Genomic DNA, 24,297 nt, shown 5'->3' with positions numbered 1-24,297 from the left:
CCAGGCCCCGAGTCGAGTGAGCCCGCAGACCCGAAGGTGCTTGCAAATTCTGACTCGTATAGGCCAAAGCAATTGCCTCCACAATCCAGTGTGAGAGCCGTTGCTTAGTAACGGGCTTGCCCTTGTGAGGGTTAGCCCAGGACACGAAGAGTTGGTCATTAAGACGAAGCTCCTTTGATCTGTCCATATATGTGTGTAAAGCCCGGACTGGACACAACAGATCCTGCTGCTGCTCCCACGGAGGAAACCAGCGGCGGAGGAAATGCCTCAATGTCAATTGGGGTACACGAAACCAACCACCTTTGGTGTAAAGTCAGGGTTGGGCTTCAACAACACTCTCGTTTGCCCTGGGGCGAACTGAGTGCATGAGGGATGTACAGACAGTGCATGAATATCGCTGACCCGCTTGGCGGATGCCAGGGCCAGTAACAGCACTGTCTTGAGTGACAGATGTTTCATGTCAGCTCCTTCCAGGGGTTCAAATGGGGTCATTCTGAGCCCATTTAAAACCACTGCCAGGTCCCATAAGGGCACCAGCGACCTGGAGACAGGGAGGAGCCTGTGAGTTCCCTTCATAAAACGGCAAACCAAAGGATGTTGGCTAGCCGTCTTACCCTCAAAGCCCACATGGCATGCAGCAATAGCAGCCAGGTACACCTTGATCGTGGAGAAAGCTCTGTGTTTATCGATCAAGTCCTGTAGAAATGATAAAAGGACAATGACAGGACATTGAAAAGAGATGTGTCCTTCTTGAAGGCACCACTCCTCAAACACCCTCCACTTACAGTCGTAAAGAGACCTAGTGGAGGAAGCTCTCGCACTCTGAATAGTGTGTATCACCTTCTGAGGGAGTCCCACTGTATTCAGATTGTACCACTCACGGGTCAGGCCCATAGTGCCCCGCGCTCTGGACGTGGGTGAAGGATCGCCCCCCCCGCCTGAGACAATCTGTCCCTGCGTGGTGGGGGCTGCCATGGCTGCCCGCACAACAGCTGATATATCTCCGCCAGCCCGTACGTTGCGGGCTAGGGCGGAAACATCAGAGTAAGTGTGTGGCGTTGCTCCTTCACTCTGGCCAGAGTTGGGGGTAACAGAGCGAGGGGTGGGAACGCGTACAGAGGACCCGGAGGTCAATCATGTACGAGTGGGTCCCCGCCTAACAGTGCGTTTAAATCGTGCATTAAAGAGAACAGCTGTCATTGAGCATTTTTTCTTTATGCGAACAGATTTAACGCGGCTCCGCCGTAACGCACCCACAGCGGACTCACGATCCTTAGATGTGGAGTCCAGTCTGCATAGAGTGGTGCACCTCTGGACAGTAGTTCTGTCCCGAGGTGCATCACTCCCGGTACCTGTGTCGCTCTCAGAGAGAGGAGACGTCTGCCGCTCCAAGGGATCAGTTTGTGTGCCAGTGTGTGTGACTGGAGACAACGCAACCTCCCTTGGCGGTTCATACACGATATCGTGTTGTCTGTCCTCACGAGGACATGGTGTCCTCTGAGAGAAGGCAGAAAGCGTTTTAGGTTGGGGACCACCGCTAAAAGCTCCGGGTGATTTACGTGCGCCCGCTGGAGGTCTCGTCTCACACCTCCTTTGCATGGAGGCGAGAGCGGTGCCGAAAATTCCCTCGGGAACGATGGGCATATCCAGCACATCCTCCTTTTCCCGGTCTGGGAGGTTGGTGAGGTTGAGCCATCTCGCTCTTTCCTGCACCACCATGATCCCCATTACCTTGCCCGTGGCCTGGACGGCGCAGCGTTGGACACGGAGAAAAATGTCCGTGACCGCTGCCATCTCGTCCAGAGTGGCTGCCCCCGGGTTACCCGACAGGTCCTCGCAGAGCTCCGCTTGGTAGGCGGTTAGCAGCGAGGACACATTCAGGGCCCTGGCGGACAACGCTGCAGCTTTGTAGGCCTTTTCAGTCATTGCTGACTGAAAACGGTCCGACTTTGCTCACAGCGTGGGGTTCCTGCTCGGTGAGGGGCCCACCTTTGGTAGAAGGTGAGCCGCTACCAGCGGTTCCATGGGCGGCATGCGGAGCAGGCGTTTGCACACGGCCTGCAGGTCCATGCTCAGACCGGGCGAAGCTGGTGCGCTATCGCCCGGGAGAGTAGCACTTGCCTCAGGCTTTGCAACCTGAGCCGGTGACATGAAGGTGTCCTCTTCCTGTTCATCCGATTCGGACAGGAGGAACGCCAGGGCGTCCTCCTCGTAGTCCAGCTTGAGGACATCCTCCGCGGGTGAGACCATGACCAGCTTGGTAAAGCGCGGGAATCCGTTCCCGCGTGTCTTGTCGTCACCGGGTCCCGGCCTGCCAGGGCGTGGGATTCCAGTTCTATAGCCATCGCAGATAGTGAGCCCCAGACCGACACGGAGAGGGGTTCACTCTCTGTGGCGGACGCCCCCGTGTCTTGACTGCCGGTCGGCGGGTCCGTGGACATGGGGGGGTCCTGTTCCGACAGGCTAGCTTGTCTTGCTAACCGTCGGCTGAGGCTCTTAACGGTGAAGCGGACACAATGTCCGCATGAGCCGGGGTTGTCGATCGCGCCTCGGGCGTGTTCCAGCCCGAGGCAGGACGAACAGACCTGGTGTGTGTCTGTGCCCGAGATCTTCAACCCGCAGCTGCAGAGTCGAGCCACCGAGTCGAGCCACCGAGTCCCTGACTCCTCTGGTGTGAGGGAGAGGGGCGTCCATCTTGGTCGCCTCGTGGCGTGGAGAGGGCCCGCTCTCGACAGGTGGGACGGGAGAAAAAGGTATTACCACCTTGTCCTTAATCCGGAGGAAAAGGACGGTGTGGGAGAATACTGACAGTGTGGCAGTATGCTCCTTTTTAATCCTTTTCCCCTCCGTGGAGGAGAGAAAAGAAAAAACTTCCTCGCTACCGTGGTGTCGGTAGAGAGGGAGCGAGCTAGCAACAGGTGTGCTGCTAGCTTAAAAAATCGGACCTACCTTACTTTCCGAGGAAGAGAAGGGCGAGGTCGATTTTAAGTATTATTATTATTATTTAGTACTACCGTCTTCCTGCGAAGCAGAAGGAGCAGCCGGCGAGCGCCCGTCGACCGAAATGGGTATTTGGGTTCAGTCTGTGGACAGTGAAGCTTGCCCGGCTACTGTAGAGATGTGCTCTGAAGCGAGAAGAGGTGTTTGAATGACGCATGCGTCGTGGCGCAGACTACTTATAGGGGGTGATTTCCCCTGACGCTGACATCAAGATCACCAGCCAATCAGGATTGGCGTAATGAGATTGATGCTTCTGTTTGCTCCGCAATGAGGCGCATCCCATGGTGAGACATCGAACGGAGTGTTATGAATGAGAACCTTAAAAAGGGCCTTAAAAACAGAACTGGCCCCTGCTGAAAACATTTTTCAGCAGGGGCCAGTTCTGTTTTTAAGGCCCGACTTCTCATCACAACTGTTTGCACCTCCAGTCAAAGAGGCTCATGAGCTGCTGAGGGGCAGAATGGCATCGAAAGGTACATTAAATATGTTTAACAAGACCTCCTATGAAATATACCCAATTCTTCCAAATCTGTATTAAAGGTCTCCAATATGCTATTTTTAGGCATATATTATGGGTCTCAGATATAGAAAAATATATAGAAAACATGTCTATGATGTGTTTTGCTCAAAATACCAAACAGATCATGCATTTTAGATATCCCTCATATCCCTCTATGTCAGCCCTGTTAGAGAATGGCTGATCTGGGTCCTTAGCTTGAAAAAAAAAGAAAAGAGGAGGGGGTTTACCAGAAGATGAGTTCCTTTTTATTTCCTGCTTTTTTACACATGCTCTCTCCAGTACAGGTTAGCTCTGAGTGTTAGCGATGCTTGCTAATGTAAACAAAGACCATATTACATCCAAAACACGTCGGGCATAGTTTCTGATAGCAACGTTTCTGATAGTGCCGTGGGTCCACATTTCTGATATTACGTCATATCGGACGCAAATTTGGATCAGCTCCATTGTACCCCCTGTTTTTAGAGATTTGGGTACGGAGAAAAAGAGAGAGGGTTTTGCTTTCTGACACTTTGTGAGTTCCCTGGCACACCGGGGACACATATTTATGTATAAAAGACGTACAAAAGTGCATTTTGCACGATAGGTCCCCTTTAAGGAAGGAAATACATGCACCACATTCAAGGTGACGTTTAGCATTAAGCAGTGTGCCCAGTTAGTGAAACGGCACCTCTTAAAGTGTCAGTCTGGTCTTGGACTGATCTGGGAATTTAACCGGCAACCTTCAGGTACCAGACCAAAGTCTGAACCCAAGATATGTCTAGTTTTTACATGTAGTATTTTCTCTGAAAGTCTAACACAGAAACATTAGGAGCAGCTTTATAATGTAGCTATACTTGCTTTTTTCTGCAGACTGTAATTTGTACTAGGAAGGGTATTAGCTGTACAATGAAGATGCAGCATCATCCTACTGGCCCGGCGAGCAGAAATGCTTGTAAGAACAAGGTTTCGGAATAGGAAGAAACAACAACAAGTAGACTCATGCAGCACAACTCCTCTATAAGGCTTGTCACATTGGCAAAGCTTGATTAATATTTGCAGCTTAGACTCAGCAAGGGTACACAACATGCACATTAATTATTGCTCAGTTCTCCGGGCTATAAGTTGCCAGAGTCTTGCAAGTATTTTCATACTGCACATTAATTGCTGAATACATTAGTTTTCATTTGTAAGTAAGGGCATGAAGTGTAGAGAAGTGGCTGTAAAGCGGAGAAAGTGCTTATCGAACCCTTATAATAATAAACCCTGCATACTGTAAACTCTTGGAGAAACAATCATGTCAGCAGTAATAACTGATTTCCATATACTGCACACTAATGAAAAATAGGAGGGGGAAATAAGGTGAAGTATTAAACTTACTGGAACTAGGAATTTCTTTATCTCTTCCAAGGCGTGACTCATGCGCGAATAGGCCTCTCCAGGTGGAGCAAAGACTTCAATTAAAACGTGTAGATCATTACTCAGATGGGCGTATTTGGCCTCCTCGCTTTTCCTTAATTCTTCTTCCTGTGAAAAAACAAAAAAGCAAGTAAAATATGTGTACAGATAAAATAGAAACCCAATATGCACTTCGAGGTTGTTTGGGTTAGTGGTAGTAATTACAATATTGCACACCATTTGGATTTTGGAATCAGTTTTTGATATTGTACTGCATATTGAATAAAACAAAGCAAGTAGTCTATGCTGATGAATCATTATGAACTGTTGATTATATATTCCAGTATGTGTGTACAACAAAAACAAAATATATGATGGATAACACATATTTTCTCATCTTCTTTAATTACTATAGACTCGAAATAGGAGTGCATTATGACTTGTTTTGGGCTTGAAATTCAAAGTTTAGGAATTAGGCCTAGCCTGACTTTACTTGAGACTTGACTTGGGACGAGTGCAAAGTCAATTGGATACTTCACCAGTTACCAGACTGTTTACACAGTTCATGGCAATCCATTCAATTGTTAAGATATTTCAAAATTGGTCGGGCCAAAAACTTGCTAGCCTGGTTAAACATTTGTATTGAGCCACAAAATATTCCTGCTGTACTATCATTTTGAAAATAAAGATGTTTTGCTATGAAACACAACCTCTTTTTCCTCCTTTCATTACAAACATTTATTAGACTGACATGCTTCAACCAACAGTAACTTTTTGATTTAGTTTCAAGTCAAGGAGACACTTGAGAAATCACTACATTCATCACTGTAGTACCCACACAAAAACATCTCTGAATGATATGTGGCCTTTTCGTCACTTGCGTAAGGCATATGTCAACTTCCAAAGAATATTAAAAAAATAAAATACTGCTCATCTGACAACTACACTAAAATAACCTGACAAGAATAACGGAGAAATAGTACAGATCAGTCACATATTTGGCACGAGGGATGCTGTTAGTGAATGTGTTTTTTTTTTCTTCTAGAAATTGCATTTGGTGATTCTTTGTCAAGAAACTTCTGCAGGCTCGGCTCCAAAACAGCTCGGGGAAATGTTTAAATGGATTGACATCCTGTGCCTGAGACATGGCATATAGTTCATGTCATCTTGATGGACAGTAAATGATGAATTTGTGACCATTTGTGCCAAGTGGATGTGGGCAAAAATCAAGGAACACGACATAAATAATTCCCTCTGAAAAGGCAAATGTACAGTTAGAGTTTAGGAAGGAATATCACATCATGAGCAGGCTGATTATCTTTGGGCATTTCGTTTTCAGACAGCAAGGCAAAAAGAAAGATTAACGAGGTAACAAGGCGCAGCTAGGGAGGCAGCAGACCGATTAGCAGATGAAGGACAGGTGTGCCAGGGAGTAAAACACACAGGGGACGCCTGGTGGACAGGTGAGGCATGACATGTGTGATCAATAAAACCACAACCACACACACACACAGGGAAATGATGCAGGCACCTCCATGACGAAGACAAACAGTAGGTGCCATGGGTTCTATTTCGTCCCTACTGACCGCCAGAGGCGGTGCTAGGATATGGATATGTGCACTGGATATGCGCGCATGCGCAGCTCGAGTACCAATAACACCTGTGACCCACGTGACACCGGCTATATCCGCCGGTATTGTCAGAGGATCTGTTCCTTTTCATCTTCTCGCTGCGCGAGGGTACCGTGGCTATGTTTTCGTAGCCTACAGCGTTCAGGTTTGAGCGTTTGATCGGAGGGATTTCTCTGCAAACAGCTGGCCGCGTGAAGCTTCGCGACTGACAGTCGGGGCTACGGGTCGTTAGACGCGTCCTCCAGGAGCTGCGCCGGCTGTGCAGAGCCTCGACAGACAGGTTTGTGTCAGCTTGTTGCTGGTGATGGCTGTGTTTCCACACCCGCTCCCAGCCAAGTTGTCCTGATTACCGTCTGATTGTTTGTGGCTTAGACTTTCTGGTGACGACAGTGTTCCCGCTTCCTCTCCCATAAAGTTGCCCTTATGCTCTTCTGAAAGTTCTGCTTGTGGCGTTGTGCCCGAGCTATCATTAGCATTTGAGTCCCAGCTTTGGCTGCGTCCCTCATTCGATTTAGTATGGAAAGCCAAGAGTGTCATACTTTAAACCCGTTTTTCGTTTAGATGCAGAAAGTAAGGTAAGTACTTTCTATTTCCTAGAAGCTATTATCTGGTCTTAACATTTGTGTTCTGACTTGGTCGCTTGGTTGTTAGCAGCAGCCGCTTGGCTAACACCTTGCTGTTGAGCTTAACTATTAACTCAGGGCAGTGCTCCCGCTCCCTGTAGCATAGGGTTTGATTGCAGTAGCGCTAGTTCGTTGTATTACTGCTCCTAGTACTAGACTCCTAGCACTAGGATGATCTGCAGAGAACATCTTCACGGCGGGTGCTGTGTGCTCGGCATGTGCGGTTAGTACTGTAACCAGACACGGTTCTATGCGGGCTGTTCTCTTTCTTAGAAGCTAATTATCTGGTCTTAACAGTGTGTTCTGACTTGGTTGCTTGATTGTTAGCAGCAGCCGCTTGGCTAACACCTTGCATGTACGGTTAAGCTTCATTATTTAACTCAGCCGGTGAGGGCAGTGCTCTCGCTGCTGCTCCCGGTAAACGCATGGTGTGGTTGCAGTAGCGCTATATCGTGGTATTTACTGCTCCTAGTACTAGACTCCTAGCACTATATGCAGAGAACAATCTTCACTGTGTGTGCCGTGTTCTCTGCATGTATGGCCATTAAGGAGGATTTCGTCCTCCCAATATTATATTGTCTAGTGGGCAGCCGTTGGCTGACACTTTTAGGCACCGGCCACAGTTACTATTGTAACTAAGGTTCTAAGCCGGAAGTACTGGCCATAATTACTACTGTAACTACGGTTCCAAGCTGTGTAAGTACTGGCCATAGTTAATACTGTAACTACGGGGTTAAGCCGTAAGTACTGGCCATAGTTACTACTGTAACTACGGTTCCAAGCTGTGTAAGTACTGGCCATAGTTAATACTGTAACTACGGGGTTAAGCCGTAAGTACTGGCCATAGTTACTACTGTAACTACGGTTCCAAGCCGTGCACGTACTGGCCATAGGCAATACCGTAACTACGGCTCTATGCCGTGTAAGTACTGGCCATAGTTACTACTGTAACTACGGTTCTAAACCATGCAAGTACTGGCCAGAGTTACTACTGTAACTACGGCTCTATGCTGTGTAAGTATCCAAGCCGTGCAAGTACTGGCCAGAGTTACGACTGTAACTACGGTTCTAAGCCGTGTAAGTACTGGCCATAGTTACTACTGTAACTACGGTTAGATGCCGTGTGAGCCCTGGCCATGGTTACTGCTGTAACTACGGCTCTGTGCTATTATATTCTTTAGAAGCTAGTTATCTGGTCTTAAACATGTGTGTTATTTGACTTGATCTCGCTTGATCGTTACCAGCTAGGTGAAGGCAGTGCTCTCACTCCCGCTCCCTCTACCGGTAATGCGGATGTAGCTACATCCCTTTTTCTGTTCGGCGAGTAGTAGCACCGCTCTACTCTTCCCGTTCAGCAGGTAGCCGGTGAAGGCTGTGTTCCCGCACCCGCTCCCGGTTACACTGCATCTGGCGTTCGACTCTAACTTAACCAGTGAAGGCAGTTCTCGCCCCCGCTCCTGGTAGACGCCAAACGGCCTCGTTTTTCCGTTAAGCAGGTAGCCGGTGAAGGCTGTGTTCCCGCACCCGCTCCCGGTTACGCTGCATCTGGCATTCGTCTCTAACTCAACCAGTGAAGGCAGTTCTCGCCCCCGCTCCTGGTAGACGCCAAACTGCCTTGTTTTTCTGTTAAGCAGGTAGCTGGTGAAGGCTGTGTTCCCGCACCCGCTCCCGGTTACACTGCATCTGGCATTCGTCTCTAACTCAACCAGTGAAGGCAGTTGTCGCCCCCGCTCCTGGTAGACGCGGAACTGCCTTGTTTTTCTGTTCAGCAGGTAGCTGGTGAAGGCTGTGTTCCCGCACCCGCTCCCGGTTACACTGCATCTGGCATTCGTCTCTAACTCAACCAGTGAAGGCAGTTCTTGCCCCCGTTCCTGGTAGACGCCAAACTGCCTTGTTTTTTCTGTTAAGCAGGTAGCTGGTGAAGGCTGTGTTCCCGCACCCGCTCCCGGTTACGCTGCATCTGGCATTCGTCTCTAACTCAACCAGTGAAGGCAGTGTTCTCGCCCCCGCTCCTGGTAGACGCTAAACTGCCTTGTTTATTCTGTTAAGCAGGTAGCTGGTGAAGGCTGTGTTCCCGCACCTGCTCCCGGTTACGCTGCATCTGGCATTCGTCTTAATTTAACCAGTGAAGGCAGTGTTCTCGCCCCCGCTCCTGGTAGACGCTAAACTGCCTGGTTCCGTTAAGCAGGTAGCTGGTGAAGGCTGTGTTCCCGCACCCGCTCCCGGTTACGCTGCATCTGGCACTCGCCTCTAGCTCAGCCAGTGAAGGCAGTGTTTTCGCCCCCGCTCTTGGTAAACTGCTTTATTTACTAATCCAGCTAGGTGAAGGCAGTGATCTCGCTCCCGCTCCCTCTGCCGTAACGTGGGTGTAATTACATCCCTCTTTCTGTTCGGCGAGTAGCAGCAACGCTCTACTCTTTCCATTAAGCAGGTAGCTGGTGAAGGCTGTGTTCCCGCACCCGCTCCTGGCTACGCTGCATCTGGCTACCTACAGAATGGTTCATTCATGTAGCGCCTGTAGGGTTTCTCTTGAGCCCGAGGACAGCCACGACCGCTGCCCCTCCTGCCTCGGCCGCTTCTGGCGGTCAGTGGGGACGAAATTCGAGCATCTGAGGGAGGTTCTCACGGTAAACGCCTGCATGAGCTGTAGCTGCATGCCTCGGGTGCTCAGAGTGGCTCGAATCACTGAGGTGGAACGTCTGGCAGCAGCCAACAGACACCTCTCCTTGTCACGTACTCCTCCAGATCAATTCGGCCGTTCCCGGCGACTTGAGGGAGCGATGGCTTTGTGTGCTCCCCCCCAATAGAAGGACTAGAAATAGGCTGTCCTCTAAAGTGGATCGGCTAGCTGCCGATAGGGGCATGATGAAGTCGCCTCTTGGCCCTTCAGCCTGGGCCCGGTGTAGGGGCTGCTAGCGCCCCTCCTTCGGTTGGCACCCCTCCTTCGGCTGACGCACCTCCTCCGGTTGACGGAGAGTCCTCCGTCGCGTACCAGTCGAGCCAGGGGAGCTGTTTAGATCAGCTGCCCTGGAGGCACTGGAGTGTGCCGCCCAAGCTAGGCAGACCAGGCAGCAGCACTCGGTCCTCGCAGACCTGTGCCCACTCCCAGCAGGCCCAGGGGCCGCTCTAGCAGCCGCACTCAGCCGCTGGATTACAGGGGTGGTCTGCAGAGGTTTTAGCGGCCCACTCAACCGCCTCCCAATGACTTTCGTGCCCCATGTCACCCCGCCTTCCAGGCGGCCTCGTGCCCCAGAGCCTTACCGGAACCCCCCCCAAGAGGCTCCAGGGTCCGGGGGGCTGGGCTCTGAAATCCCGGGGGTGGTCGGCGGCTGCTTTCCCAGCAGCAGCTCAGTTTCTGGGCAGTCTGTACTTCCGTCCCTTGGGTGGTTTTCACCTTAACCCAGGGGTACGGACCGCAGCTCCGGCCCCTAGCCTTCGGCTGGGTCTAATTGACAGTCGTCAGCGATCCGGCAGGGGCCCTACCTCTGGGCCCAGAGTTGTCCGTCCTTTTGTCCAAGGACGCAATCAACCCAGTAAGACCCTCTGCTTAGCCAGGGGGTTCTACTCGGCATACTTTCTCGTGAGCAAGAAAGTCGGCGGATTTCGCCCGATCTTGGACCTCAGAGGAATCAACAGATTCCTGAAGGTGCTGCCATTCTATATGCTGACTACTGCATACGCACAGGTGGAGTGGTTCCCAACCGAGGGATGCCTACTTCCACGTGGGCCGGGCAAGAGGGTGCCTTATATTCAGTTCCTCCGGCCCTTGGGCAGACTGGCAGCTGCCTCGGCCGCTGGGCCCTTAGGCCCGCTCTCGTTGTGCCCCATGCAGATGTGGCTGAACAGCCTTCACTTGGACGCCAAGTGGCACAGGCACAGTGAAGTCAGGGTGTCGCAGCATTGCTCCACTCTCCGTCACGCTGGAGGGGCAAGGCCTATCTCTGGTAGGCGTGCCCATGGGCGCCATCCCATCCCATCCTCAGGGTGGGGTGCAGTGCGGCAGGGCAGGACCGTTCAGGGTCAGTGGTCTGCCCAGCAGAGTGCGCACCGGGTCAACGTGCTAGAGCTTCGGGCCGTGCAGCTTGCACTCACGCACTTTCTACCCCAACTGGGGGGCAAGAATGTGCGTGTTCCTTGGGGACAGCATGTACATTGTTGCTTAGACAACAGTCCCTTCTAGATAGTGGACGTTCTCACTCCACTCTGAATTTATGTGGCTGCGATTCTGCCCAACATGTTCGGGTCGACGGCGCCACGGCGGGGTGCCACAGGTCGGTGTCCCTCTTTATGAGAGGGGCTTTACGGCAGCGTCCCCCTTGCACCCCGAGGGCTCCGGCTTGGGACCTGCCCTTGCTGCCGGATGCCCTATCACCTCCTCCCTTCGAGCCCCTGGCCCAGGTGGGGCTTAGGTGGCTGCCCACAAAGGCAGCATTTCTGCTTGCCATAGCCTCAGGGAAGCGAGCCGGGGAGTTGCATGTCCTCTCCATAAACAATACATGCCCGAGGTGGGACTCTCATGCGTTGCCCTTTGGGCAAATGTGGCATTCCCGCCCGGGGTCCTTCCACAAACTCACTTCAATCAGCCTGCCCAGCTGGCACGCTTTGACATTCAGGAGTACGGCACATCGAAGTTGCTGTGCCCGGGGGGGGGGGCCCAAAGGGCGTATATCAAGGCTACTGCCTGTATACGGCAGGAGGAGCAACTCTTGAGTTTGCCCTGGCGGCACTAAAGGAGGTTAGGCCCTCTAACCAGTGGCTTCCCCACTGGGTTGTCGATACCATCTCACAGGCTTACGGGGCCAGTGGCCGCCCCCTGCCACCAGGCTGAGATGCCACTCTACAAGGAGCATCTCAACATATTGGGCTGCCCTGAGAGGGGTGCCCCTGGAGACCATCTGCGCCGCGGCGTCGTGGGCGTCTTCTGGCACATTCTCCAGTTGTCATCAGGTCAATGTCGCCACTCCCCATTCTTTGGGCGTGGTCCTTTTGCCGAGCTCCGCTGCTTCCAGTGGTGAGCAAGGGCTTGGATTCTTCATGACATTGTTGGTATAGGTCATCCAGTGCTAAAGCACCGCCTCTGGCGGTCATCCGGGACTCATAGAACCGTAGTTACAGCCGTAACTATCGTTCTATTTCGTCCCTACTGACGCTCAGTTCCCTGTCACTCAGAATTCTTGTGTGCTCGCGAGAAGATTCGGGGAACAGATCCTCTGACAATACCGGCGGATATAGTCGGTGTCACGTGGGTCACAGGTGACTTTGTTGTTATTGGTACTTGAGCTGCGCATGCGTGCGATGGACATATCCAGTGCTAAAGCACCGCCTCTGGCGGTCATCCGGGACTCATAGAACCGTAGTTACAGCCGTAACTATCGATTTCTGTCTCTACATTATTGTCAGATTACTCCCTTTACATCCCAGGAACATTAGATTTGGAAAGAAAACTGGTCTCTTTCTCTTATCAGAAATAAAAAAATAGTTTTGGCATTAAACAAAACCAAGATATTTCATAAAAATCAAATTAAAACAAAATACACTTTACTGTGTTTCAATGTATTTCTGGCTGGTTAAATGCCTCATGCTAATTCTAGCCCCTTTGTGTTCAAATCACTTCAACTCCACACTATCAGTTAAACAAATCCTTAAAACAAAAGAGTTCCACATGATAAATGAAGTAGGGGCAGGGAGAAATAAATTACAAATGCAGAGAGGTGTTCAATTTGGATAAGGGGCTTTGATTTAAAGAAAGTCTACCAGAAAGCACTGAAGTGAGGAAAGATGTCAATCCATGCTCCTAATGCAAACTGTTCAAAAGTCTGATGGCAAGAAAAGCCCAATCACTTAGTGATTCAGTCTTAGTCTTAACGGAGTCCCCGAGGGGCCCCTTCCTGAGGCTGACACTAACTTTAACGGCTTAAAGGATCTGTTAGCTCGGGGCCAGTCCTTACTATGTTTTAAAGAGACCAGTTGAATCATGAACTTTTTGTTGTGCAAATAATAGGAAGTGATGTCAGACCTTGTGGGTACGTTTTGTCATCTTGTATTAGTTGCAAAAGCCGCTGCTACTTAATTAACAATTTAGGGTTATTGATAATGCCAAAATACATTTAGTTGGAACCTTTGTGTATTCATACTGCACTGCAACAATTGGGTGTTGAGTGTTTAGCTCAAGGACACCTTGATGGTGGCTGTTAAGAGAAGCTAGAGAGCCACTCACCAAGCCAATCTGGGGATGCAAACTGTTGTCCTTGCATCAGAGGGCTGTTATCTACCCTAGAGGAGAAATCAGCTTTAATTAAAAATCACTCCTACAATTTCATCCGGCTTCCCATTCACTGTCAGAGAGCTTAAGTCATCATGGATCAGATCAAAACATGCATGTGGGCGGATGATCGTGTCCCCAAGTTGTTTCAATAGTTTGTCACTGGAATGTTCTGGAGAGTTTTACAGACAGGGCAGCACACTGAGATCAGTAACCATGACTGCAATATGCCTGTATTAAACCCATCAATACTTTATGTTTGCACTTCTATAAGGAACTGAAGAATCTCTCTGACCTTGCCGTGTTTGCTTGCAGCGGTGTTCAAAGAGGACTCTCAGCCTCTACACACACCATATTAACCAATATAGTGCACAAGGTGTTATATTGACCATATGGTCCATTATGTGTTGGTGGGCTGTTCTGATGCGAAATTTCCCAACATGAAAAATCTATAATACCCTACAGCTAGACAGATGCGCTCAACTGACAGACAGGATGAGATGGCAGAAATGTGTGATGACAACTTTTGCTTGTTGTGAGACTTTTGCTGTGTCTGTCCCACACTGTGACCAGCTGCCTGGAGTGACAGGCAGACGTTCAGTCACGACCTAACAGTCTCATCACGGAGTCCTTCAGACTTGCCCAGAATGTACACAAAATCAATATGGCACACAGGAAACACCGAGCTAAGGCAGATCGTTACAAAGCTGACCAGTAAGACACTGTTTGGGGTCTATTATTTTCCTTTGTGCTGCACAACGCTCCGTGAATCTGACTCAGACTGAATCTCCAGGTGAAACAAGCAGTACGCCATGTTACTCATACTGGCACTGAGTAATGACTCACAACTCTTTTCTGGAACCTGTAACTTGCTACCTGATCTTTTGTAGTTTGCTGCAAACTTCACTACTTTAATACACTTACCAAAACCTGTTCCAGCAACAATACTATACTCTTTTCTTGCTTTTGAATGTAATATTTTGTAACCTTCTTGTTAACCTCACTGTTCTAATAATTTCAAAAACAGCATCCATCGCAAACACCCCTGCCTATGCAAACACTTGCATAGGATTAAATGTCCGTGTTTATTGTATCTCACCATATCAAATAAACCTTCAATAAATATAAATCATTGATATAATAAATTATAAAAAGTCATTTTGCATGATGTGGTGTGTCGTGCAGAATCACATCTTTATTGATGCGTGCATGTAAACCATTGTTTTGCGTAATGCACCTCTTTCCTTCATTTATCACACTGCAGACAATGCGGCACACGAGTGAACTGAATAGACTTAGTGGCAGGATGCCAACATTTTAAATGAACTCTTGCACCGGCCAAGGCCCATTCAAATATGTGATGGTAAAGAAACGTTTCAGTGCACTTACTCGGACTGAGAGACAATTGATGCAAATTAGAAGCCATCCATTCGTTGAAGAATTTGGGGATTTATTAACTTATACAAAATCTTAGTCATCCGGAAGATTACATGGTGTCCACTTTTACAGGCACATATCATTAAATCATAACCTGATGCTGTAAAATATGTATAACTACAGTATATAATAATTATATCAATACAGATACACTGCTGTGATTTTATTACAAGTTCATCAAAACTGGACTCAACTCTTGCAGCTTAAGAACATCATGTGAAATTCAGAATACCTGAAAACACATCTACAGTTCCAGTTGTATAGCTCTTACTATTAAGTACATGACAACTAAGCCAACTCTGAATTCTGATTAAGATCATTGATATGGTTGAAAGCCCCAGAATAGCAAATAAATCCACCTTAAAGGTGGGGTAGGTAAGTTTCAGAAACCGGCTCGAGTGCACTAAAATTTGAAAGTACACAACCGAAAAGAATCCGCCCCTTCCTTCAGACTTCCTTACAGAGCACCTCCTCCAACACACATGAACGCGCACATGACGTCAGCAGACTGGTGAAAGTGGCCGCCTGTTGCTGGCGAGTCATTGAAGTACTGCTGCGATGCACGCCCAATGAGGGCACGAGATACATTTGTGCGTGCACGAGATGGAAGGCTGACAGACAGGTCGGCAATCCAATATATCAGTGTCGAGCCCGGCCCGGCTAAACGGATTGGTTGTACTTTTTACAGTACTACGGCTTCCACAGAGGACATTTTTTAATGGATTTTTTTGTCAAAGCACTTAAGATATTCATTGCTATCGGGATGTTAAGAGCATTCCATGGAATATAACAAAAAGTGTATCTCAAGCTGGTTTCTGAAACTTACCTACCCCACCTTTAAGCAAAGATTATTTGTTCTCAACTAAACTGCATATATATACAAATGACCAAGCTGAAATAAGTTGTATGTCAACAGCAACATTAGCTTTCATTGTGAGGTGTCTTTCTCTCTACCTGGCAAATGTAGGTCCAATATTCTTTCTCTTTTAGCTCTGTTTTTGCTCTCTACCATCTCTTGAGGGAAATGTCTGACTCCTTAACTGCTAAATGCCTCAATATGTTCACCAGCTAGGCAGTGACTGTGTCAGACTGTGTCAGTCTGCTGTTTGATGCTGAGCAGGTAGTGTAGTTTGTGAGCTTTAAGACCTTTTGTTCTAAACTAAAAAAAAACTGTGCCTACCGTGGCCAAAAGGATGCTGAGACAGTGAAACAATGAGCTGACACTGACTATAACGTTATGTGAAGCTCAAGGTTGCTACATTTTTTTTAATATACATAGCTACAAATCTTTGCATTTTAACGTCACCAATATTTTCTACATTTGATCGACATTTATTGTAAAAGAGCCACTTTAAAGCATTAGTAACAGCTGTTGCATTGAGTTACCTAAACATGTTCTTGATGCTATAAAATGCAGCTCCAGTTTTACCAAAGAGGTGGCAACACTGCAAGTCTTTTGTCAGGTCTAAATGTCTGAATCTGAGGCTACAGTAATAATAGCATTGTAACTCTATAGCGGCACAGATCTGAGATCTGTTAAAAGCGTGAACACCAGATACAGCACGCTGTCTGTGTACACGCTCGGATGGCTTTGGCTCCAGGGGAACACCAGTCAGCAGGATAAATGACTTTGGCAAAAGATTCATTACTCCACATTCATAATTGACTATTACAGAATATGCTATTAAACACCATACAGAAAACCATTCACATTTTCTTCTACATATATTTGTGAACTGAAAGCTATTAATTCTACTCTGGGTGTTATTCATCTCAGTTACAGCTCAGATGTTGTGGGTTAGAATATTCTTCTGGGCTTTTGTAGAATATCAAGTGCTTCGTTTTTCTGTAAATATTTACTCTTGATATCTCGAACCAGCCCAACAACTATATTTCAACACAAATCGATATCTTACCTTGCCTTTATCCCTCATGGACCCTTTGCCGAGGATTGACATCTTGACTCCCGTCTCCTCCTGTAGTCGTTTCATGGAATTTCCCCGTGGTCCCAGCAACTTTCCGACAAAATTAAACTGTGACACAGGAGGAAAAAAAGCAATCAGACGCCTTATCAACGCTTCCAACATTATGTATAGGAAGAGGACAAAATGGAAAAGACATGTTTTTCTGAAGACAGTCTTTATGTGTCGGAAGCTAAAGGAATTTAATACATTCGTGAAAAGGTTAACCATAAAATATGTCGGCTGCATGACCATTACTCAACTTTTATCAATATAATCTCCCATTCCAGTCGCCATTTATCATGCGAGAAAAATCTGTAGCCTATGATAAATCAATAGAAATATGCTCTGTGTGTAGCACATTAAATGGGAGTGAGACTCGTATGCACCCACCCATTTGCTTGAACTGTGCCCTGGCTAGTCGTGTATTTAATAAGGGTCATCTATGTCGTGCCGAGTAAACGAGAAAAGGAAACATGGGCTCAAACCAATAACATTCCTGAGACTGTTCCAGAGGTCAGTGCTGAGATAAAGTCAGTAATAATGAGTTTCTTCCCAATGGGAAATTAAGTAATACTATCCAGATGACAAACTGTCAGATTCAGGCCTCGGGGCTCTGACTATCATTCCCCTCTCGCTGTGCCCCAGCTACTGTTCACATTGAGAGAAGTAGCTCTGGGTGGTTGAAGCCGCAACAATGCTAAGATTAGCGGTAATTAATCTGAGAGATGAGACTCACACCTGAAGTCAAATGGGTAGTTTCTGAACAAAATACGAGCAAAAGATCAATTAAGCAACACGATATTTTTTCCTACTTAAAATACGCCATAAAAGTTACGTGTACCAGCTCACACACTTTTTTTTGTATTATTGTGAATGGTTTGACCTTGAAATGTTAGCTTCTAGATGAGATGATAAGAGCCCACCTCCCAGGCTGAACAGGTGGTCAGCCGCCCACCACAACACACTGGCCAACCCTAAAATGATATTAACCTTTTCACGAAGCGGCTTCTCCCACTGTGGCTGGCTGGATAATAACTTTAGTGCCAGCTGTGTGGCTGCTGCAAGACAACTCCGACAACTGCACACTCAGCTCATTTCATGAACATCATTAACATCAAGAGTGAGCGCTACATCTCAGGTTAGGGAGCCGCCTGGGGACGCGGAGATAAGAGCATGTTCTAAAAAAAGAGAAAGAAGAGTCCCTACTGTCCTTGGCTGTCCTCTGATCTGAATGATTAAGGCACCTACGTGGACGCCTTTCTTCACAGGGGTTGCTTTGACAGGACTATCCTATAGCTGACAGGGAGCTTGAGAGCAGATGGTCGCTGCAGCTAAGTTGAGAACGCGCACTGGGCGGTAGAAGAAGAGTGGCCTGTTTTCATTAAGCTAATGAATGTCTGGAGCCACTCTGCTGCTCCATGGCGAGCGATTTAGGCTTCAGAAAGGGGCATGGTTCGGTGTTAAATGAGGTTTGAAATGATGCAATGTGCCCCCCGCAGGCTCGACACTGATAACTATGCAGATATTAGATGGAAGTGTGTTGGTGGATACAACAATTACCCACAAAGACATTTGAGACATTGAACAAAAAGTGATGAAAGTTAATTTCATCTACTTATTTGTACTTCTAAAAGTGTCATTTCTGCATGAAGGACAAGTGCAAGATAAATTTGAATGTATTAATCTCCATATTCATTCTGAAAAGTAATTTTAATGAAGTTCAAGTCTACAGGGCTTTGAGCAGGAGGTGAAGGTTGAGTCACGTCACACTAATGTAAATCTGCAAACCTGCTAATTCATCTGAGCAAAGGACTTTCCACAAGACCCTCAGTGAATGAGGACTGTTGTATGTTGGTGTTTGGAAGAAGATTATGATCTTTGAAAATCTCACAATGGACAGGTATCATGGCCTTAAGAGCTCAATGCATTGCAACATAATAAAACATCTGCAAATGGACAAGAATTCATACCCCATTTTGACAGAAAATATCCACCGTGATGAACCCAAAGCAAATACTGAAAACACAACCAGATACGAAAACCCTAGCCAAATACAGAAATGCCCTGCATTCACAGAAAATGAAAGCAGTTATTTCCATAAAACCATTCATGCTCACACCTACGGGCAATTTAGAGCTGCCGATTAAATAATCTGCAAGCATTTTCATTTATTCTATTTATTTATTCTTTATTTACTTTAATCATTTTGTGCTGGAGTCAGGTTTCATAAATGACATTGGTTTAACACATCACATACTGTAAAGCAAGTCTGCACATTTACAAGTCAGGGTTATGTTATAGGTCATTGTGGGCATTCTCCGTATATTGCACATTTTCTCCATCTCTGATTGAGACTTTTTGAAGCACACAGACTTATCGTTTTCCTTTGAACCTGTGATGCCTCACAACAGCCCTGAGCGGGACCTTTTTAATATTCATTAAGACTTTGGCGAGTAAAGTCTGGCAACACTGTATGGCTTATCTTATACATTATGTAAAACAATATAACCACTGCTGTCTTAGAGATGATTTATTTATTTGTTGAAAGAAACCCTGTTTCTGCTGCAGGCTTAAGCATTCTATCTTTATTTCATACCACGTCACTGCAGTGCCCTACAAGCCCCGAGATCTCTGTAAACACACAGGAGCATCCCAGCCGGGTGTCGGAGCAGCCCACAAAAATATTTTTCCATACACTAAAAATAATGATACTTGGTTATATTTTACACTCTTATGACCTTGATTCTTTAACGCTAATTTTAAAGTAACACTAGATGTGAAAAGAAAGGCCTAAGGAAGCCGCAACAATGCTAAGGTAAGTGGTAACTAATCTGAGAGGTGAAACTCACATCTGAATTCAAATGGGTCGTTTCTGAACAAAATATGAGCAAAAAATCAATTAGGAAACAACACTTTTGCACTACTTAAAATACGGCCATAAAAGTCACATGTGCAAGCTTTTTTTGAAATAATTGTGAATGGTTTGACACACAATAAAAAGCCTAAGGAAGCAGTCACATAAATAGAAACTAAGAAACCTTGGGAAGATTTAACTTTATAACCAGCCTGTGTCTCTGCTGTAGTATAAAGTCAGTTCCCTAGAAAGCAAAAACTATTGAAATGAGGAACCTAAACTTCTTCAAGGTGCTGCAGATCTAATAAGACAAAAACCTTTTTCGGCTTAAGGTCTAAAAATGTGCGTGGTTGCCTCCCTGTAATGCATTGCAGCGGGGCCAGGCAAGATTTGCAGATGTCCAAAGGCACTGTAGGAGCCAATTAACTGTGGGTATAAAGGTAGGAACCTATGTGTGTTGGTGAGAGGTTCCGCCGGAAGGCCCATACAGTTTTTGACCACACACAGAACACACACACAAGGAGCACACACAGAGAACACGCACACACACAAACAGGGGATTAAAAACAAAGCAAAATGTATTGTGTAAACCATAAATATCGTGTGGTGAATGAAACAAAGAAACCAGTAAAAAGGGAAATAAATGGACAATTTCGAACTGGAAACTTTGTTTCTGACTTTTATTCGGCAGCAAACAAGGTGTGCGTCAATTACACCCACCAAGCTTAAAGCGTTGGCTTAGCCTCTACAGGCACTTTCTGCCAGAGTTGCAAGATGTGCTATTGGAGAAGTCCAGGTCCGGTCTGATAGGAGGATTAAAGCCTCAGGTAGAGGTTTAGGCTATAATGACAGTTCTGGATGACTGGGCAGTGAGCGTGTTCTCGGACCGTGTCCTCTCGGCTCCGCAGACATTAGAGGAAGCAGGAGGGAGGGGATTTACTGCTCACCTGGTTCACTGGTAAAGGTTTAAAGACAGGGATACCAAACTTGCTGTACATGGGTGCCACTTTTAAATATATATAAGCAATAAAGTCCCAGAACTTATCTTTCTTTGAAATGATTACATTTAAAATTATATGACTTGAGTCCTATAGGACAAATTCATTACTGCATTTAATAACTGTAACGGCATTTTAGATCTAGTTGGGTAACTTTTGAAAGAGCTTAAAAAACATTAAACATAGCTGGAATTAATGATTATTTATTAAGCATAAACGGCCCAAACCAGGGACCGAATAGATTGCATAGTTAAGCTCTTTTCATGACAAATACACATTTATGGGATTGGAATGATCATAATTGGTCTCTATCTTCTGCTCCTAATAGTTGTCTTCCCAGACTCTTTCCTCCCTTAATACTTTGATAAACAATCTCTGTACGTCTTTTTTTATGTTTTTTTAATGCACTCTGGCCCCTTATTTCAATTAAAGTACAGACATATCTTTTTTTAATCAATTACTTTGCAATGTGAATTAGGAGATTGATTGGCAGGCCACTCAGCACCCTATCTAAAAAGTGAAGTTAAGCATCACTGTATTGAGGTATGACTTTAAAACTGTTGACTTTGTTGAGGGTGTTTTCTCTGGTGAAAATATGACTCAAACCTATTTTCGCACATACTGTATGTTCTAAATCTTCACAGTTGCTATACATTTCACATAAAGATGAGAGTAAATCAGTTCAAATAAAAAAAATAAGTATAATTGTCTGTTCATTTGCAGAGGATAGCAAACCTAGATCTTCCCATCCTACCCGACATCTTCAGCTAACAGGAGCAGAGTTTTCTGGTAAAACTGTAACAACTCCCATGAATGCGTGTAAACCCTGAACAGTCACCCAGATGGATTCACACACAGAGTAAACAAAACAAATATCAGGATCCCTGTATATTTTAACAGGTGACAAACACCTTCAGCCAAGATCAATACAGACGAGCAGCCATTGATGCCAAAATGCTGAGAAGCTACACAAGCTGTTTAAGACCATGAACGTGTTCCAGGCACGCTGTGTTCTGCTGTCAGAGCAGCAGATACATAGCTTTTCAAAAGAAAAAATATATTTATACAACCTTCGTGCACGTCTCTAACAAACTACGGCTTTTAAATGACTAACGACAAACACCATTTATTTTTTCTAAATTGAATCTCATCCACTTTTGTAACAGAGAGCCAGAGCTTTACAAATCCTGCTCAAAATGCAACAACAGAGAATTGCACTCTTTCTTTGCTGTAAAGTATTCTATCCATAATGAGACTAGATACCATCTGGTATTGTAATCTTAATAAATGGCAAATGTGTTGACTATTCTTTGTTTTAACGCTGCATTTCAGGTAATTGTTGTCTTTTTCTGAACTTTACCTTTACTCAGTTTGTTATTCATATCCACATTACTAATGAGTATTCAGTCAAAATAGGATTGTGTCCATCCTACAATATTGTCGCAATAAATGAAATTAGCTGCTGCTCCCTAAATGTGGTTCATAAGAGTGGTGAGAGTGGACCAAAAAGCAAAGTGCCAGAGTCCGTAATCCATCCTTACAAGCACTGAGCTTCATAACATGTAGTCATTTGATACATTGTGTTTGATTAGAGCTGCTTTAATGAGGAGGCAAATGCTTTTCAAAACATTTATTCCTTTATTATGTTTATTTATCTGTTCTTCATAGCGGTCTCACCAAGTGTTGCAATTTGTTTAATTGTCTTCAGCTGTGGTCTAGTCTTCCATTTGTGTTGTTCACTGCATTGTGGGACAATATTGTTAATCAACAGCACACTTCAAAATCAAGTGAATTTATGCTGCGTGCTGACATTTAACTAGATGTTGTCACATTTCCAGAACGAATGCCCTTTCTACTGAAATCCCTGTTAGAATGATCGGTATAGAGCCGTGTCACTGTCTATGTGCTGCAATTTTGAACATGGGGAGCCATTTAACGTTATTATATCTCATTGAAATCCCAAAGTGGAACTCTGACGTTATCGTACAAGTGCTGAAATGTTATTCACCCTCAGTATTCCCTCTACTGTATTCCTCACTTATCTAGAAAAAACACCTTTCCACATGTAGGCCTTTCTTTGGCACACTGACATCTCTGCAAGACAAACATGGAATTCCTCTTAAGGTAGAGCACCGCTGCTGCAATTTATAAAGGTCACTATTACCCAAGACCGATATGCTCAAAAATAGGGCACCCGAAAGGACAAAATACACTTCAACATGTTGTGGGGTGCGCCTGTATGTACCTGCAGAAGGGATGGTGAAAGCCAATGAAGGTTATACTTTAAAAACAAGCTTGTTTAAATGTAATAAGAGCATAAATATGGCCATTATGTTTCTCACTAAAAGTGACACATACAGGTGCAGGTAGTCCCAGCACTGGACTCAGAGAAGCAGACAGTATTGGCCATTGAAAATCCATTTCATGCCCCAAGGTTATGAGATGCTAATCAAGCTGTCTCATTAAACAGCAGAGGATAAATTCTTGTTAGGCTATAATGAAAATGACTATGCTGCTTAATCATCTTCTTGTTTTTTTTGCTGAGTAAATAGTCATATCAGTGTACAATATCAAGGCTTCCTTAAGGTCGTTGTGAGAGTATCATTTGTTTACGTGTCAAAACCTGACGAGTACAGATGTACCTGGTGTTCTGCCGAGATCAACTCTGTTTCAAGGTTTCGTCACTTTTTGAGAGGAGATTAAAGAAAGTGATGGTGAGCTGGTGCAAAGCGCCAAGGCCAACTTATCTTGACAGGCTATACAACAACAAACCTAATGTAGATATTACAGCGAGTGGTGCACAAAACACACAAGTCGTCCCCCTGTGAATGATGCTTTGCAACTGCGACAGGTCTGTAATGAAATGCATCATCCCTCCAGGTTTTTACAGTAGCTGCAGCTTTAGCAAGTAAATCTAATCACTGCCGATTGTAGACTTTACTATTTTCTTGCATCAAACTGCTTGTTGCTAGCAGACTCTGACCAGAAGCCAGTGTATTATATATTATAATATGTTTTTAGCTATATTGGAGCAATATATGTATGTATTGTCCCTACTAAAAAAGGTCAATAAACTATAACAATGCTCACAATTGGCCAGTGTTGGAATGGACTAAATGGTTTTGTCTGGTGATGCCAAATAATATTTCAAGAACATTTTATTATTATATGATATACAGTATATACAGGGTTTTGTCCAAACCGGTTAATAGGGGCTCTGCGCCCTCTTACTTTTGACGTGCGCCCTCATACCAAAATGCAGATGTTCCTCTTTAAAATGTTAAACTGATGCCAGAAAACAATATTTATTTTCTGTAAAAACTGTATAATTACTCCAAAAATATGACAAATTATGTCCAATAGATCTTCTATATATATATTTCAAATGTTTGATGTGATCTCTCTATCTCTGACTCAAAGCCTGAGAAAGTTTCCGTCACTAACTTTGTTGTATTGTAACAAAATTGAATAACATTACCTTCTCATTGCAACTCAGATATTTATGCGCCTGAAGCTTGTTTTGTTATATTGTATCATCATCAATAAAATGCTACCTAGACCATAACATGATGCAATACCACAGAACAGACCTTTTTCTCAGCAGGCATGACATCATTTCAGGAGAATCACAGGT

The 24,297-nt window shown here is 45.6% G+C and overlaps 1 protein-coding gene across 2 annotated transcripts in view; it reads right to left on the bottom strand.

Annotated features, from left to right (window-relative positions):
* khdrbs2 (KH domain containing, RNA binding, signal transduction associated 2) overlaps positions 1–24,297 on the bottom strand; it is a 93,863-nt gene that overhangs the window by 44,878 nt on the left and 24,688 nt on the right. For both annotated transcript variants that reach the window (XR_011644477.1, XM_034101211.2), the window contains exons 3-4: positions 16,764–16,880; positions 4,877–5,023 (exon numbers count right to left, since the gene is read on the bottom strand). Coding sequence is in view for 1 of the 2 variants with exons in the window: in XM_034101211.2 (XP_033957102.1) it covers positions 4,877–5,023; positions 16,764–16,880 (264 nt within the window). In the remaining variant the exon portion in view is untranslated. The remainder of the gene's footprint in view (positions 1–4,876; positions 5,024–16,763; positions 16,881–24,297) is intronic.

This window comes from Pseudochaenichthys georgianus, chromosome 15, assembly GCF_902827115.2.
Source record: "Pseudochaenichthys georgianus chromosome 15, fPseGeo1.2, whole genome shotgun sequence".
Classification (NCBI taxonomy): Eukaryota; Metazoa; Chordata; class Actinopteri; order Perciformes; family Channichthyidae; genus Pseudochaenichthys; species Pseudochaenichthys georgianus.
This window is presented reverse-complemented; position numbering and strand designations above follow the sequence as displayed.